Source organism: Myxocyprinus asiaticus, chromosome 12 (assembly GCF_019703515.2).
Source record: "Myxocyprinus asiaticus isolate MX2 ecotype Aquarium Trade chromosome 12, UBuf_Myxa_2, whole genome shotgun sequence".
In the NCBI taxonomy this organism is placed as follows: Eukaryota; Metazoa; Chordata; class Actinopteri; order Cypriniformes; family Catostomidae; genus Myxocyprinus; species Myxocyprinus asiaticus.
The window spans coordinates 23063779-23083611 of NC_059355.1; the positions used below are offsets into that span (position 1 = coordinate 23063779).

Here is a 19833-nt window from a genome sequence, read left to right on the forward strand (position 1 = left end):
CAGTTCGCACCACCCTTTGCAGTGCTTTGCGGTTGTGGGCGGTGCTATTGCCGTACCAGGCGGAGATACAGCCAGTCAGGATGCTCTCTACAGTGCAGGTGTAGAACTGTGTGAGGATGTGGCGGTTCATTCCAAACTTCCTCAGCCGTCTCAGGAAGAAGAGGCGCTGATGAGCCTTCTTCACAACGACTTCAGTGTGGACGGACCATGTGAGTTCCTCAGTGATGTGGACACCCAGGAACTTGAAGCTGCTGACTCTCTCCACTGGTGCTCCATTGATGGTGATTGGACTGTGTTCTCTGTCTTTTCTTCTGAAGTCCACCACAAGCTCCTTTGTCTTACTGACGTTGAGGGAGAGGTTGTGCTCCTGACACCAGTGTGTCAAGAGTGTGCACCTCCTCTCTGTAGGCTGTTTCATCATTGTCAGTGATCAGACCTACCACCGTCGTGTCATCAGCAAACTTAATGATGGCATCGGAGTTATGTGTTGCCACACAGTCATGTGTGTACAGGGAATACAGTAGTGGGCTAAGAACACAGCCCTGCGGGGCTCCAGTGTTGAGGGTCAGTGATGAGGAGATGTTGCTGCCTATTCTAACCACCTGGCGTCTGCTTGACAGGAAGTCCAGGATCCAGATGCACAGCGAGCTGTTTAAGCCCAGAGCCCGGAGTTTCTCATCTAGCTTGGAGGGCACTATGGTGTTGAATGCTGAGCTGTAGTCTACAAACAACATTCTCACATAAGTGTTCTTTTTTTCCAGGTGGGAGAGAGCAGTGTGTATTGTAGATGCAATAGCATCATCAGTGGAACGGTTGTTGCGGTATGCAAACTGCAGCGGGTCAAGATCGAGTGGTAATACAGAGCAGATGTAATCTCTGATTAGTCTCTCAAAACATTTGCTGATGATGGGGGTCAGAGCAACAGGACGCCAGTCATTTAAACAAGTTATTTTCGATTGTTTTGGAACAGGCACAATGGTGGATGTTTTAAAGCATGTGGGGACTACAGACAAAGAGAGGGAAAGGTTGAAAATGTCCGTAAAAACACCAGCCAGCTGGTTCGCGCACGCTCTGATGACACGGCCCGGAATGCCGTCTGGACCCGCGGCTTTGCGGATATTCACCCGTCGGAAGGATCGGGTTACATCCGCTACAGAGACGGAGAGTGAACTAACCTCTGTAGCTTCGGCCGTGAGAGCTCTCTCCGCGAGGGCGGTGTTATTTCCCTCGAAACGAGCATAAAAAGTATTTAGCTCATCCGGTAGAGAGGCAGCGGTGTTCATGGCGGAGTTTTTATTCCCTTTAAAGTCCGTGATGATGTTAATTCCCTGCCACATGCTTCTAGAGTTGGTGGTGTTAAACTGTCCTTCAATCTTGCTCCTGTACTGGCGTTTTGCTGTTTTGATAGTTTTTCGGAGGGCATAACTGGCTTGTTTATGCTCCTCCGCGTTCCCGGAATTAAAAGCGGAGGTCCGCACATTAAGTGCCGTGCGAACATCGCTATTGATCCACGGCTTCTGATTCGGATAGATTCGCACAGTTCTGGTCGGAATCACTTCCTCTACGCACGTTCTGATGAAACACATTACGCTATCAGCGTAAAGCTCGATGTCGTCATCAGAGGCGGACCGGAACATCTCCCAGTCCGTGCGATCAAAACAGTCTTGTAGCGTAGAGTCTGATTGGTCCGACCAGCACTGGATCGTTCTGAGGGTGGGTGCTTCCGGTTTCAATTTCTGCCTGTAAGCGGGCAGAAGCAGAATGGAAGAGTGGTCCGATTTGCCAAATGGTGGGTGGGGGAGGGATTTGTAGCCATCCCAGAACGGAGAGTAGCAATGGTCCAAAACCCAGTCCCCTCGTGTGTTGAAACTAATGTGCTGGTGATATTTTGGTGCGACTGATTTTAAACTGGCTTTATTAAAGTCCCCGGTCACAATGAACGTGGCCTCAGGGTGCGCGGTTTCCTGCTCACTTATACTCCCATACAGTTCCTTGAGTGCCCGGTCTGTGTCGGCTTGTGGTGGGATGTACACAGCAGTGATAATGACCGCTGTGAATTCCCTCGGTAGCCAGAATGGTCGACACAGAAGCATAAGAAATTCCAGAACAGGCGAACAGAAAGACTTGATGGAATGTACGTTCCTCTGATCACACCAGGATTTGTTGATCATAAAACATACACCACCTCCTCTAGTTTTACCTGAGAGGTCTTTCGCTCTGTCCGCTCGGAGCATGGAGAACCCCGCGGGTTCAATGGCTGAGTCCGGAATCTCCGCAGACATCCAAGTTTCCGTAAGGCAGATAATGCAGCAGTCCCTCGTCTCTCGTTGGAAAGAGATCCGCGCTTTCAGCTCGCAGAGCTTGTTATCCAGAGACTGAACATTTGCCAGTAGAATAGTGGGTAGCGGGGGTCGATTTGCGCGGCGTCTTACTCTGATGAGAACGCCGGCTCTGTTTCCCCTTTTCCTCCTGCGTTTCCGCGGCCGTGCTGCCCAGACAAAGGGCTCCGCTTGCGTGTTTGTAAACAGCGGGTCGGCATTGAGGAATGTGAAGTCCGGTTTACGGTGTGAGATCGCTGAACCAATGTCCAAAAGTGTTTGTCTGTCGTAGACAATAAGGCAGACAGCATCCAAGACAAAAAACATAAGAATTGTAAACAAAACAAACAAACCATTGCTATGTTGTGTCGGAGCTCGCAACGCAGCAGCCATACTCGGCGCCATCTTGAGTCCCACAGTCCAGCAGCCATGAATTTGTTTGTTCAAATAGATAACCCTAAGTATGAGCAACAGTATAAATGATGCTTGCCTTAGCAAACAGCACTAATTAGCATTACTACAGTTCACAACCAACGGTTCGACATTTACAGTACAAATAACAAACTACGAGGAGTCAGACTGCCATGTTCAGGCTTTATTGCACAACTTTGTGCTTTATTGCACAATTAGTGCTCTTATGTTACCTGCCATGAGATTAACTTTCCAACAGAAAGTCCAAACCCATAGACATGTATGTGAAAGATCATCCAATAATCAACTCTCAAGAAACAAGTACAATGCAGTCAACAGTAAGCATCTATTGCATATCAGTCTTATAGGAATCTTATTAATGAAATAACTACTCATTCTTTCCCCAAAGGAGTCATTTATTTCACAGTCATTTAACTTGCGCTTGCTTGGAAGACCTCAAGAAGAAACATTTTCCTCAAAGGAAAATGTAAATAAATAATAATAATAATAATAATAATAATAATAATAATAATAATAATAATAATGGAAAAAAGACACCCTCTATAGTGTCTCCGTTCCTCCATAAGATGAACAAATAGCAGGTAACCAATGTTGATAATGATTATGACACTCATTAAAATTTGATTCAGGTTTGCTTGTGGAAGCATGAATAAATAAAAAATAATGCCATTCTAAAAGAGGAAACAACTATATTTGTGAGAGTAGAAAGATTGACATTACTTCTGGAGCTGCCTTGTATGAGATTCCATAAGAACTGGGTCAAATCTGGGATTAACAGTTCTAAAGTTAATTGAAAGAGAGCATATGTGTGCACATTTACTCATGTGTTGAGGGGATTATGGGATTAGAGTGTGATTTTGACCATGTAATTTAAGATTCGTTACCCGGTCAAGTTCCAGCGTAAACTTCTGGTCCCAAGACTGATTGCTAACTGGTTTCCAATGGGTCTGTCCCACAACTGTGTTGTCCAGCTTCAGAACGGCACTGATTTCATCTGCCATAACAAAACAAAATGACTCTAACTATTAGTTGTGTACAAAGACTTGAGTACACAGTGTAAAAATATTTAGAGACTTAAAGGTGCTGTAAGCATTTTTTTTTTCCATTTCATGGAAAAGTATGCAAAAAATATTCCTATTCTCTTAGAGATAATAATTAAGTGTCCTGAGAAACACTATATTGCCAAAAGTATTCGCTCACCCATCCAAATAATTGAATTCAGGTGTTCCAATCACTTCCATGGCCACAGGTGTATAAAATGAAGCACCTAGGCATGCAGACTGCTTCTACAAACATTTGTGGAAGAATGGGCCGCTCTCAGGAGCTCAGTGAATTCCAGCGTGGTACTGTGATAGGATGCCACCTGTGCAACAAGTCCAGTCGTGAAATTTCCTCGCTACTAAATATTCCACAGTCAACTGTCAGTGGTATTATAACAAAGTGGAAGCGATTGGGAATGACAGCAACTCAGCCACGAAGTGGTAGGCCACGTAAAATGACAGAGCGGGGTCAGCGGATGCTGAGGCGCATAGTGTGCAGAGGTCGCCAACTTTCTGCAGAGTCAATCGCTACAGACCTCCAAAGTTCATGTGGCCTTCAGATTAGCTCAAGAACAGTGCGTAGAGAGCTTCATGGAATGGGTTTCCATGGCCGAGCAGCTGCATCCAAGCCATACATCACCAAGTGCAATGCAAAGTGTCGGATGCAGTGGTGTAAAGCACGCCGCCACTGGACTCACTGAGCAGTGGAGACGCGTTCTCTGGAGTGACGAATCACGCTTCTCCATCTGGCAATCTGATGGACGAGTCTGGGTTTGGCGGTTGCCAGAGAACGGTACTTGTCTGACTGCATTGTGCCAACTGTGAATTTTGGTGGAGGGGGGATTATGGTGTGGGGTTGTTTTTCAGGAGCTGGGCTAGGCCCCTTAGTTCCAGTGAAAGGAACTCTGAATGCTTCAGCATACCAAGAGATTTTGGACAATTCCATGCTCCCAACTTTGTGGGAACAGTTTGGGGATGGCCCCTTCCTGTTCCAACATGATTGCGCACCAGTGCACAAAGCAAGGTCCATAAAGACATGGATGAGTGAGTTTGGTGTGGAAGAACTTGACTGGCCTGCACAGAGTCCTGACCTCAACCCGATAGAGCACCTTTGGGATGAATTAGAGCAAAGACTGCGAGCCAGGCCTTCTCGTCCAACATCAGTGTCTGACCTCACAAATGCGCTTCTGGAAGAATGGTCAAAAATTCCCATAAACACACTCCTAAACCTTGTGGAAAGCCTTCCCAGAAGAGTTGAAGCTGTTATAGCTGCAAAGGGTTGGCCGACGTCATATTAAACCCTATGGATTAAGAATGGGATGTCACTTAAGTTCATATGCATCTAAAGGCAGATGAGCGAATACTTTTGGCAATATAGTGTATCTCACCAGTCTCTGTGACAGCTGTAAGCTTTGTAAACAGCAATCAAAAATGTGTCAGTGGACACTGATGCTTTTCACCTGTCAATAATTTTGCTCGTTCTCATAGCGTTGCATTTGAAGCGGATCATTGAGGCTGTGACTCATAATGTTTGTCAGTTGAGGGTGCTATTGTGCCACTGGTTGAATTTGTCAGCCACAGGAACAAACAATGCTACTCTTTGCTTGGATTCGGTCTCAAAATTATATTTGGAGGGTGGAATTCTGGAATGAGGGAGCGTGGCTAATTCAACAGCTCAGTCATGTGAAAGCTTCAGAACGCTAAAATCGCTTACAGCACCTTTAAGCCACACTTAGTGCAGAAATGTCTTTGCATTAAATGATAAAATATCAAACCAAGTGTAATTTATACAGTATATAGTGCACTTTACAAGAAAAATATGACAAAAAAAAAAAAAGTACTTCTAAAATTACAATAAATCTATTGTAAATTAAAAATTAAACAATAGATACACTGTTCAAAATTAAAACAAATTATTTAGTCCTGTTGTTACTCTACAACAAAACTTAAAGGGCAAGTTCACCCAAAAATCTAAATTCTCTCATGATTTACTTACCTTTAAACCATCCCAGATGTGTATGACTTTCCTTCTTCAGCAGAACCGAGGATATATCACTTTATAAGCCCATTTCAGCTCTGTTTGTCCATACAATGCAAGTAAAAAGGTGCCATCAGTAATCCACACGACTCCAGTCAATCAATTAATGTCTTCTGAACCGAATCGATGCATTTGTGTAAAAATAAATCCATAATTAAAACTTTATTAACTTTTTTAAAATGCTGAAGAAGGAAAGTCATACACATCTGGGATGGCTTAAAGGTAAGTAAATTATGAGAGAATTTTCCTTTTTGGGTGAACTAACCCTTTAGCTTGAGAGGAACTGACTTAATACATCCACTTGGGAATGTGCGAATTTAGCCAAAATATCCAACGAACATCGTTTGTTTGCAGTTGCCACTTTGTTTGATATTTTTCATTGTTTTGTAAATTCATACATTAAGTTTGGCTTAAGTGTCTGAACACTTTATGGAGCCACTGTAAATTCACACATACACACCAAGTATGAACAGAACATCTGCAAAGTGGTATTTTCCAGCAAACTATATTGAATAGTCATCTTGAAGTAAAAGTGCATTTTAGGAATCTACTAGAGAAGTTTCTTTACATTGTCAGTAATCTGTTAAAGACTAATGATGTTATTAGTGACTAAAAAGTTGCCAGCAGAGACTAAAACTGATTAATTAGTTCTGTGGATGAAACCACTGAGTAAAGATGGGGGGGGGGGGACCACAATGCCCATGAAAGTTCCTTTGGAATTATCTCAACTTCTAAATGCATTAAAGCATCCTACATTTTTACCAGGCATTTCAACATCTGAATGTGAAAGTAATAAATGCTGAAGCCACTCAACTGGACAGATCGTCAGATTTGGAGAGGGTTCGGCTGACTCCGGATTTGTTCTTGTTTCCTCGGCTCATAAATGAGGAGCGTGCCTCACTGGGGCTCCAGCCGGGCAGAGTAACAGATGCTGTCTTAGAGCGACCCGGGACGTTCTCCAGAAGGTCCTGACAGCCCATGAGCCTCACGTCTAATGTGCCTGTGGATTTACAACACAAACCCCTTTGAGAGCCAGAATGCTGTGCAATCCGAGATGTAAATCACTAAACATATATCAATTGTAATTCACACAATACAAGTATGTGTGCAAACAAATACAAAAAGTCTATTTCAAGACACATGCAGTGGTTATAAATCCTTATTTGGAAAGTACTACTTTCTATAATGGTAATGTAAGCTCTCTCTCTCTCTGTCTCTCTTTCCTTCAGAATGAAGGTCAAAGTTGTGTAAGATAAAGCTGTGGAAGGGGGAGGGAAACGCTGGGCAAGTGTGTGTTGACACAGTGTAAAAAGTCGAATGTAGATCATACATGCCATTACTCAGACAGCTGTTCTCCCCTCTCAAACAGAGCTGTACAATACTATCTGTTGTAATAGAGAACTAGGAGGCTATTCACACAGGGAGCGAATACTGGCTGTGAACAAGACTTTATATTGAAATATTGCATTCCAAGGAACTATTAATAGAAACGGAAATCAGTCTGACAACAGCGTGGGTCTTTTATTTTTCTTCACCCAGTAACAAAACTCACCTACTTACCAATAATTTATAAGCATTTGGATCATGTGGAATAGACCATGGATATGCAACTATAAGCTCCACCACACTTGGTGGTGCTAAAGCAGAGAAAGCTATTTACCACCCACCATTAAACACCAAAAGAAAGAGGCATCTGACATGGGCATAGTTGCTATTAGAAGAATCATATTTCTTTGTTCACCTTATTCTTTTCTGCTAGTAGAACTTAAAGGTTTTTATAAATTTTCTTTCATGAATTTTCAAGTAATGTTTGGTTGTCATCTTCTACTCCTCTGTGGTTTATAGTAGATAGCAGATCAGCTGAAATGTGCACTGCACCAACTATGGTTCTGGAGTAACTTTGTTTTTTGTTCAGCCCAGCGAATATTTGTTTAGCTCATGATGTGAATAGTTATGTGTTCTGCAATTCAGATGGCTTTTTTGTTTCACGGTTGGTGTGCATAGGTCTTAAGCCCAAAGGATACTTTGGTTAGAGGCAAACACTAACTGTCTGCGTACAGGATGCGTTACGCAAATTTAGTCATCAACAGAGTGCTCGAGAACTGAACGCGCGTGGCCTGATTTTTCCAAATCGCGTGTACTCTAAATGTGCAGAATGCGCATGTGCCTTTGGGCTTTAATCCTGCTACCAGTTATCATAACATCAAATGTTTCAAAACTCCCTTTCTACCATGTGACTTTATGGAATTGGTTTTGTTACCGGTCAGGGCAGCAGGTTTGGCCACAGTGCTGTACTGGTTGCTGGTGGACATGATGCTTTGGCGAGGACTGAGAGGTGGAGAAGACACCATGGCTAACTCCCCCATAATCAGACTGGCCTTCGGGTGGTTTTTGGGCAGTTCACTGAGTCTCTGCTCCAGAGAGAATTTCAGCAGGTCTAACTTCTGACTGGACTCATTCAAACGGGCCAGAGCCTGGAAGACAGAGTTAAACATAGCTTACAAATGCAAACAGACAAAACATAAAACCACATTGATTTTTTTTACAAAGACAATTTGAACAGACTACAGTAATTGCCATTGAGTAGTGATCTAAATATTACAATAGAAGACCTCTTGAAAGATATGTAAGATTTTGAAGCCAACACAAAGATAAACAGTGGTGTGTGCAGACCTTTGGCAAAATGAGTGGGAAACTCTATGGTATATCTATGGGACAATGTCTGGTCATCTGCCATAGTTCAACACATACATTCCTCACTTACTTGTGACACTGCTGATGCAGAAGATTCACATTTCTCTGTGACCAAACAGTCTCATTCATTACAACGGATCAATCTCAAGAAAATATTTTTAAATTTTTTGAGACTGTGTACTTAAAGGTGAAGTGTGTCTTTTCTATGTTAAAATACTTCCTATTATCTAGACTTAATGTGGATAGACAACTATAAGTAAGGTTGACTTGTAAACACTGTGGCTCTGTATCACTTTCAAAACAATGCTCTGCTTGTTTGAGCACCCTAACTGGCCCAACACAGCAGCACTGCCTCAACCAATGGCATGAGTTCGGGGCAGGACTTGTTTGTCTGCCCATGGTAGATAGGGGGAGTGTTCTTATTTTGCAATTCCGTTTGTTGCTGCTAGTGGCCCAAAAATTACACACTTGCCCTTTAACTTTGATGTAAGCGAGTTCAGTTGTTGCTAACTTCAGCTGTTTTATTAACTTCACACACCCTCCCTCCAATACCTCGCCATCCAAAGAAATTTCAGCAAACCCAAATGTGCAAAATGCACTGATATCTGTTAGGTATCAGAGACATTTTATGCATGGAATTCTGAAAAAAAAAATAAAACAAGCCCTTCTCTAATAAAGTGAAAACTGATAGGCAGAGGATTACTCACAGAAACAAAACAATTATATGGTAGTTCTAAACACCATCTCATATTTAAAATCCTGTGTAATACCATAATTATAGACTAAAGAGAAGCTATAAACATTTGCCCCTTGAGGCAATGCAGGCTATTAAAAGCATTTAGTTAAATGAAAATCTACTTCAGTGAATACAGGATACTCATTTGGTTGTTGACATAAAAGGAAATAGAGCTGACCTCTAAATGAGCTTTCTTTTCTGTCACCTTCCCTGTTCCCAGCAATTTCATCACATTCTTTGCACCTTCTGCCACAGCAGACTCTATCCGGAAGTGATGTCGTAGCTCCTCTATCCTCAGGTCTAGTGGACTGATGATAGGCTTGCTTGTAGGCTCTGTAATGTCAGGATTGATGCCTTAATCCCACAGCTCTGCCCATTTAAGATGCAAATGTACAATTAGTGAGTAAATCAGCTAGACCACAAACCATCGTTGTTCTCGTAGTTCATCTCACTGGTCTGGCTGGCTTTGAGGATCTGCATTCGAATGAACTCGATCTTTGTCTTGCTGTCCTGAAGCATCTGTTGAGCTGCCGAGAGCAGTTTGCGGTCCTGCAGATAACGCCATGGGAGGAAAATAAAAACAGGACAAGGAGTATACGAATTAAAATAGGAGAGGAGCAGCAAAATATGCAGTTTTGAAAATGTAACAAGTGGGCAACAATTTCAACAAGTTTAATATGTAAAACATTATAATGCTGAAGGAGTTGGTAGTTCATGTACTTTGAAATATAAATATACAAAACATATGGATCAAGGTTTCATGCCATTTCTATTTTAAATTAATTACAGTTAAGTATGATATCTTGTGGGGGCCTGGGAAGCTCAGCAAGTAAAGACGCTGACTACCACACCTGGAGTTGCAAGTTCGAATTCAGGGCATGCTGAGTGACTCCAGTCAGGTTTCCTATGCAACCAATTGGCCCAGTTGCTAGGGTGGGTAGAGTCACGTTGGGTTAACTTCCTCGTGGTCACTATAATGTGGTTCTCGCTCTCGGTGGGGTGCGTGGTGAGTTGTGCGTGGATGCCGCGGAGAATAGAGTGAGCCTCCACATGCGCTAGGTCTTTGCGGTTAACGCGCTAAACAAGCCATGTGATAAGATGTGCGGATTGACGGTCTCAGACGCAGAGGCAACTGAGATTCGTCCTCCGCCACCCGGATTGAGGAGAGTCACCACGCCACCACGAGGACCTAGAGTGCATTGGGAATTGGGCTTGCCAAATTGGGGAGAAAATCCCCCCCCCAAAAAAAGTATGATATCTCGCATTATAATATAAAGCAGATAATTCTGTGCCTGGATTTTCATCTGACTGGATTTTCCAGTCAGCTTTGATGTTATTATATATGATATTGTGTATATTCAAAATGCAGCACAGTCTTTTGTCCCTTATTGATGAATTGCTTGTTACTGTTAAATTTATTATAAAGTGAAACCCACAAATGACATGCAACAATCTAAAATTTGTATTCAAACAATACATCCATCATTGCGTCGCTTTCAGTACTCAGTGCAGTATGAATGTATTTTTTCTTCCTGTTGTTTGATGTGATGCGTCAAAGGGTTAACATGTTTGCCTGTCACACACAGTATTTAAATCCAGTGACTGTGAATGCATCAGGAGTCTCTGTGGACTGAACTTCCTGTAAGCAGCCATTAGAGGCTGTCGTTACCTTAGAGGCCTTTCCTCCGGATGTCTAAACCAGCTGGGAACCTGTATGCAGGACTCACCACTTCACACAACAGCCAATTCATGACTGACCAGGCAAAAGGCTACATGCATTTCCAGTCTGATATTATGTACAAATTAAAGCTGACGTGTGTGATTTTTTTCTATATTCTAAAATGATAAACGTTAAAATTATTTGCTCATCAATAGCAAAAAATCAGTGTAGCTATTAGTTTTGTCACAATACCAAAATTTCAGTAGTATGTACCCAGTGAAATTTCATGGTTCTCGAGATCAATTTGGATACCAACATGCTAATATGGTAATGTGCTAATGAACACTCCTATAACCTATAAAAAAAAAAAAAAAAAGTTACATTTTAATTTCCTTTCTTTTTCTCCCATAATTCCATGTTTTAAAGTTTAATTTAATTTCATCATCAAAATGGTGTCTAATCAAATTAATTCTTAAAACGTTTAACAAGTGAAAATAGAAAAATTATTTTAACAAATGTTTATTCAGTACAACAGTACTCTTGCTTGTGATATATTGCTTATTATTGTTATTATTTATCATAATTTATTATTATCATTAATATTACAACAGCGAATATTAAATTTTACTATGCAGTTGTATGAACTGCCTGTTAATAGTTCCTAGAATATCAAAATCCACAAAAGGAGGTAGATCCTTTTCCTATTTGGCTCCTAAACTATGGAATAGTCTCCCTAACACTGTTCGGGATGCAGATACACTCACTCAGTTTAAGACTAGACTAAAGACTAGATTGGATGGCCAGAAATTCCCTTCTACTCAATTCTGACAAAACAAAGGTACTAATTATTGGACCAAAAACCTCTAAAAATAAGACACTAAAATCTCGATGGATGTACTGTTACATCATCTTCTACAGCGAAGATCGAAGGTGTTATATTTGATACCAATCTGTCCTTTGAAAATCAAATTTCCAGTGTTTGCAGAACAGCATTCTTCCACCTATATTGCTAAGTTACAACACTCTCGGTTGCTGATGCCGAAAAACGAATTAATGCGTTCATGACCTAAAGACTAGATTATTGTAATGCTGTAAAATTCAGCAGCCAGAGTGCTTACTAGAACAAATAAATATGATCATATTAGCCCAATTTTATCATCGTTACATTGGCTACCTGTTACATTTTGTATTAATTTTAACATTCTGTTAACTACGTACAAAGCTTTGAATGGTATAGCTCCACAGTACTTAAGTGACCTTCTACCATGCTATATTCCATCACGTTCATTACAAATCACAAAATTCTGGCCTGTTCATAGTTCCTAGAATATCAAAATCCACAAAAGGAGGTAGATCCTTTTCCTATTTGGCTCCTAAACTATGGAATAGTCTCCCTAACACTGTTCGGGATGCAGATACACTCACTCAGTTTAAGTCTAGACTAAAGACTCATCTATTTAGCCAGGCATACACCTAATTTATCCATCAACTCACAAGCAGGCTGCTTTAGTTAGGTCTGCCGGAACCAGAAAAATGTATCATGATCTATAACTCTGCAAAAAATGTAATGTCATCTACGCTAATATTATTCTATTTGTTTCTCTGTCTCAACCTCGGGATTCATATCCCGGGATTACCAGAGCCGGCCAGATCCAGCTCTGTTCCTGCTTGGTGTCAGACTCCACTGCTACATATCTCTGAGGGATGATGACTAAATGCAGCCGGTGCCAGCCAGACATCACTTCTGATGCCAGCTCCAACCATAAGACATGGGATACTTCATATGCCACTGCCTGAACCTTGGACTTTGGATAGACCTCACCGAAATGACCTGCCGGTTGAACTGCAATGAACCTCACTGATCTCTGCCTGCATCACCTTGGTCTAATGATAGACTATGCTCTTAAAATGGAATACATAGACTATCAATTAATTATCAACAAAAGCCTTCATCGGCCAACTAACAAAGGACAATGCATCTATGTGAACTTCTGCAGTTAATCCAGGATGAACTTCAAAAAACATTAGTCATTAATTTTAAAGTTCATACAAAATCTTTGTTTAAACACTGGTACTTAACACTTACATAGTTTACTAATTTTAAACCATGACTTGCACTGCACATAAATAACAAATATTGGCATTATATTCATGCTGTTTAGCCAGAGGGGAACTGGCTCCCACAGTGAGCCTGGTTTCTCCCAAGGTTATTTTTCTCCATTAACCAACATCTTATGGAGTTTTGTGTTCCTTGGCACAGTCACCTTCGGCTTGCTGACTGGGGTTCTAAATACAATTATTATTTATTTATTTATTTTAATACACAATTTGCAATCATATTTAATCAAATTACATAATGATGACTAAGACTTTGTAGATATTACAGTTAAATTTTCTGTTAATGCATGATTTTCTGCAAAGCTGTTTTGAAAAGTTGTGTGTTGTGATGTTGCGCTATATAAATAAAAATGACTTGACTTCGATTTTGAATCATGCTTTTATTTTGACACATGATTTTGTGCTTCACCACTCCGGATAAACAGTTATCAACATTGCCCTGTGTAATCGTTAAAGCACAAATGCTGTGATTTAAGTATATAAATATATGGTCTACATGTGCTGCACGCTTCACAATGGCTTAGTGCTCTGCTCTGTCATCTCATACAATGCAAATGATTCTCAATGTCTGTGGAGTTTCCAGTGTATGAGCAGTTGGCTTCAAACATTCATTTAAAGTATGCAGCTCATACAGACGAAGATTGTAGCCTTTCACGGTTAATCAATCACACTAGGACATACTATGAATTTAATTTGATTGTGCATTTCAGTGTAAAATGAGTAACAGAGCACATGCTCATAAGCGTGTGTGCATTTGAAAGCAGGGACCGAATTGAGTTGGTGCTTGGTACAACCGGTACTGGTATCGTGACTGTATCTTTTCAATTTTACTATCGACTTGGTTCCAAAATACCGGTATTTTTGACACCACTAGTAGCTATGTATTAAGCACTGCCAACATAGAGGTCACTGACAAACCCAGCAAATTTCTATTGGTCAACTCTGTGAACTGAATTTGCACGTCAAAGTTAACCCCATGTGAAATTCAAATAGGGAAAATCTTCACCGCTGGAAGTCCATCAGTCCTCGCGGATTCTCATTAAGAGGACTGTATTTCGCAGAAATTTGCCATTCAAAAGTAAATGTGATTGTACATTTAGTCCAAGATGCCATACTGACCAGCGCAACATAGCTCAAATATTACATTACAGAATGCACCTTTAATGTGTAGAGACAACAATAAGTAAGCCATTTGTGGATAAGTATAAGCACTGTGGATGTGTGGCACTTTCACATTGCTCTATTTGTGTGAACATCCCAACAAGCCAACATAGGTTCAACCAATGGCATTAGTTTGGGGAAGGATTACCTGCTTGTCGAACAATGGAGGACGGGAGTGTTTGAGAAACCTGTCATTATTTTTCTAAATCTGCTGCAGCTTTGAAATTTCTTGCAGTAATGGGCCAGCAGAAATATGGAGACGGAGTACGACTTAATCAGTGTGAGTCAAATGAAATGAAGTCATGTCATGAACATGTTTTCGTGACAGCTTTGGGGAGGGTACTAAACTGTTTATACATCTGGAAGTGAATCAGACTCTCTTGTTCTTTATCCCTGTTTATCTACATATATATATATATATATATATATCTTTTTTTTTTTTTTCTCTCTCAACGGCTGTGATGATTTCACAGACCTCCTTTGTGACTCCAAGATGCAAATTGTAACCACAGAGGCTCTGTAATTAACAGTGTCATTCTTGATAAAAGCAGCACAGGGAAGAGGGGAAGACACTCCAAACCAAAACCAAGCCAGAGCCTGAGAGCGATTCTGCTGATAGTATATATTTAGACAAACAACGTGTACAGTAACCAGCACTGAAGCCTGATGTTTTTTGTTTTTTTTTGTTTAAAGAGGAGAAGGGTGGTGGAACTGCACTGTTCTATTCCCGTTCTCCTTAATGTCATCCCAGGGGATAACAACCATGACATTGGCATATATGTACAAATAAATCTGGCCAGTCTTTGGTTTTCTTTACTTTTTTTGGAGAAAGTAGAGGATATTTAAGCCCAATTTAGTGGATATGTTTGCTCACAACTGTTTTTATTTCTTGAGATGAAACCTCTCTCACAGGCTCTTTAAAAGATCAAACAATCTCATCTTCTCTCAAAGTAAGAGGGATGAATACTATTTAGTTAAATTCTTTTTAATAATGTGCTGAACCTTGTGCTAAAAAAAAAAACACCTTTATCAGCAAACACATCAGACACGAAAAAACCCATAAAACGACTTGACTCTGAGGGCATTTTACCTTAGAAGAGCCGTTGGAATACATTTGTATCATATTTTCGGCTCCCTGTTTCACTTTGAGCTCGATGTCGGCTTGTTTCTTCAGAGCGGCCAGTCGGCTACTATTGGTGGATGTCCGGGCTTCACTCTTTGGGGTGTCTGGGGTAAGTGGGTACTCTGACACTAAACAAAGACAAATCAACATCAAAGACTTAATAAAACACAAAATATACAGGAACGCTGAGGAGAAATTACAGCGTATGTAAGCGCACAAGATTAGCAAAACCGTGCTTGATTTTGCAGGTTGGATAATAAATGCTAAAAACAGGACAGCTAGCATGAGGAACATGCAGAAACAGCATTTTAGATAACCACAACATATAACTGTGAACACAACAATAAAAGTGTGACCGAGAAGGATGCTAATACTAAACTCAGATTAGCTTAGCAAGAAATCTTGAGTCATGTACTTGCTTTTAAACCTTTAGATATTTCTGCATCTTTTGTTAATAACTTCACACACTCTGTTGGGAACGATGTTTAAAGGGGTCATGTCATGAGGAATAAAATTTTCCCTGATATTTTGACATAAGGTCACTGCGCACACACACACACGCACACGCACACACACAAAAACAACACACTAAAAAGGCCTGTTCACACCAAATCAGTGACAATTTTGTGAGACGAACCTCTGACGGAAGGTCTATTCACACGGAGTCCGTAAAGAAATTAATCAAAAAACTATTTCACCCCTGTACAATAGGCTGCGCTGTTGCTGTTCTACAAACATTTATTACAGTGGTCCCCTGCCCGAAACATTCAGCTGTTAGAGATTACCATAATGAATGCTGTTAAAGCATTTAATTTACCTAATTTGGCATAACTGTTTCATTATGTTCTTTCCATATTGTTGATGCATTTTGAGGAGTATAAAATCTCTTTTTTATGCGAGTGAGATGAGTAAAGAGCGCTTATTGCATATTTATTTGCTCATGTATTTTGTTACGAGAACTGACTCCCGAACCATTTTCTTTTATAATGCCTGGACAATATAACACAAGGTACAGTGATATAAATACATGTGGAATAATGTACATTAAGAATGGTGTGGTTCTACAAATGGTTAGTCTACTGTAGTAAAAAATTTTTTTTGCATGTAACGAGTCTTTTTATGGGATATTTTACTACGATCTTAGTGCAAATTAATTGCCGTACCTCACTGCTATTTTAAATGGCAGGATAATATAACAGTGATATAGCCTACAAACTGAATGTACATAATGACAAAAAACCATAAGCATCCTTTAAAAAACAGACCAGGATTACATTTGCAGTACAAGATCATGAACTGCAACTATTTATTTAAGTATATAATTTTCGGTGGCACCAGCTGCACGTCCAATTCCAGTGTTTGCCAGTTGATTAGCGTCACCATCACGCTGGATTGAGCAGCTGCAGCGACACTATAAAAATGACGAAAAGCGCTTATCTCATTGGTCAGTCAATTTTCATCGGAGTCCGAAAAAAAAAAGAAAATTGGACCACTCTCCGTTAGGGCTGGGAATAAAAACGGATTCTATTACAAATCATGATTCTTGAGCCAAATTATTTAAAATAGTCTCCCTGATGAAAAGTAGTTTTTTAAAAAAAATATTTTTTTATTAAAAAACCTTAATGCTACAATGATTAATAAATACATATAGGAAACTATCTTTGTGCAGAGCTCCACACTAACAGGTTTTCTCTCTGAGAAGTGACTCTTTAATTCTTTACATTTAGTCCTTTAATGCACCGCTGCTACAGCCATCAAGCTCCGTTGTCACTGTTGGATGTCAAAATCCTCTGCTGTGATCAATGTTCCTGTTATTATGCATAATCCTAAAGTTTATTTGAGAGGTGTTGTGGAGAGAATTTGTCAGGAGTCATTCTGCAGATTCTGTCTGACACTGCTTTAATAAATAGTTTAGCTGTAAAAAGGCTTATCAAACAGCTGGATGTTGTAAACATGTTTTCAAGCCCCAGCAGTATTTATAATCTAACAGCATAGTATTCATGCGTAGTGGCAGGCAATTTTGCACATTTACCCACCACTGTTGACAAGAAATGCCGCTAGACACAAAGAGGTGTGCTTGAGGAAACGCACCTGATTACATTTTGAAGAACGGACGAAAGACATGCACCCAAGGCGTGTTTGATTTGCTTTTTTGTTCAGAAGTTCATTTGCGCTTTGGTGCCAACGAGCGCAGCTCAATCATGTCTTGCAGAACACGCGCAAATTGTGAGTTCTCTCTGTCAGTGTTCTTGGAGCAGTTTGTAAGAATAATGTTGTCTATGAGAACGCTGCATAGGATCTCAGTCTATCTCAGGATGCATATGCAAATAACATGCAATGACATGGGGACTACAGGTGAACTGTCATGTGTGTCATAATTCAGTACAGTCCCAGCAACGGTTCTTAAACAAGTTTACACTTTAGCCTTCATTTGTATGTTGCAAAATTATCATTATGATAATTGTAATAGCCTATGGTAATATATGTTATATTTTATTTTCTACAATAACAAAATTAGTTTGATAAGTTAAAATAATATATTGTGTGTGTGTGTGTGTGTGTGTGTGTGTGTGTGTATGTATATATAAATAAATAATACAAATGGACACAATGCAGCCCTGTTCCTTAGCACTAACTAGCCACCTAGCTCAGACAACACAATGGCTGGTCCATTGGTAGTTTTAAATTGGTAGTTTAGCACATTTAGCCCTACCTTTTACCTGAAAATTATATATTACAGAGTGTAAACAATTATAATTTCAGACACAACTGTTCTTCAATAGACATTTATTTCTGTGAAAAAGGACAAAGTTTTTTAAAATCTTTTTAAGAAGGTTTTATTTCAAAACATGAAATCGCAATACATAAATCTGCTTGGAAATATCGTTGCAATATCGAATCGGGAGGTCTGTGGCAATTCCCAGCCCTACTCTCCGTAAAAATAAATAAATAAATAAAAATTCGGATTGTCGTTGGATGATTTGTCGGATCCGATGTGAATAGTGCCATGGTAATCCATTATTTCTGTTAAAAAGCTCGTTGGAACGAACAATCGCACCAAAGAAAGTGACTTGGTGTGAACAGGTCTTTAGTTTCAGAACTCAAAGCATCCCCTCCAGTAAGAAAAGCATTTATTGTTTCCACTCTGAAAAAAATGACGTGTTTTGAAATGGGCCACATTGTGATGTCAACATGTGGTGTTCATTTGAATAGCCCCATCTCCACAACATACATTATCGTTAAGGTGAAGAGCGACTGAGGTACTCCAGTGAAAGTGGTAATATTGTTCCAGTAGTTTGCTTTCACATTTAGCCATTTCATTTAGCAGATGCTTTCAGCCAAAGCGACTTACAAATGAGGAATACAGCAAAAGTGATTTGTCCTAAGAAGGCAATAATGTGAGAAGTGCTACAAAGTTTCAAGTTGCTCAGAGAAGTACAAGTAGGTGAGAGATAGTTGTGAAAGAATGGATTGAGAATATATATTTTTAAGACGACCACAGTTAGTGCATTAGTACACAAAAGAGATGGGTCTTTAGATTTTTCTTTAAAGTAGTTAAAGAATCAGCTGCTCAGATGGCGTTAGCAAGATCCTTCCACCATCGAGGAATGCAGGAAGTGAAAGTCTGAGAGTGACTGAGTCTCTGTGCTCATCCACCGATAACAAGCTTGTGGAGGACAGACATTTAACCAACAGAAAGATTAAAATGTTGAGTAAGGCCTTTAGATGTTGCTGTGTTCCTGGTTGTGGAAAATTGCATCTCTGCATAGCCTTCTGAAGCATCCCAACATTAGGAATGAGTGGTTTATTTAAACAAAGTTCCTATACGCATCAATGTGGGATTATGCGTTTGTTCGGCACATTTCTCTATGGATTCTTTTGAGAACCAATATGGCTTTGCAAAGAAACTTGTACTGAAAGATGAAGCAGCGCTAACTCTATCGGACAAGAAAGTAATGCAAAATAAATCATGATGAGGACTCCAACGTGGAGCAAATCACTCTTTACACCGTAGAAGAATTACCTAACTGCTCACAAAATATTGATTTGAGATTAAATCATTTTATTTTCTAAGAAGAATGTGTAGTGCGGTGTGCAACAAAATACAATGGTTAAGTATTTGCTAGTCAGGTTGCCAGCTGTCTCAACTGTCTGGTTGCAAGGATGCCCATTTTTGGGGGTTATTTGCTCTACAAAAATGTTAGCCAATCATAACAGGCGTGTAGACTGAAGTCAATGCGTAAGTACACAAAAACCGAGTGTTTCAGACATTGGGCTGGAGAGGGTGGAAAAAGGTCTTGTAATACTAAAATATATACACACACACACACACACACACACACACACACACACGTAGATGTTTCTTGTGCAAAAATTTCTAACATAAGTGAATCTCATGGAAAATACCTAAGAATAAAAACTAAAATGCATGACATGACCCCTTTAAAGAGATAGTTGATCCAAAAATGAAAATTCAGACAATTTACTCACTCTCAAATGAGTAAAAGAAGTC

General features: G+C 40.1%; 1 protein-coding gene across 1 annotated transcript in view; it reads right to left on the minus strand.

The window, feature by feature from the left end:
• The window catches only part of LOC127449629 (serine/threonine-protein kinase N2-like), an 87829-nt gene that overhangs the window by 21541 nt on the left and 46455 nt on the right, over positions 1-19833 (minus strand). Inside the window, exons 3-8 of the mRNA XM_051713151.1 lie at positions 15288-15448; positions 9684-9807; positions 9437-9591; positions 8089-8302; positions 6643-6828; positions 3635-3744 (exon numbers count right to left, since the gene is read on the minus strand). Coding sequence (XP_051569111.1) covers positions 3635-3744; positions 6643-6828; positions 8089-8302; positions 9437-9591; positions 9684-9807; positions 15288-15448 — 950 coding nt within the window. The remainder of the gene's footprint in view (positions 1-3634; positions 3745-6642; positions 6829-8088; positions 8303-9436; positions 9592-9683; positions 9808-15287; positions 15449-19833) is intronic.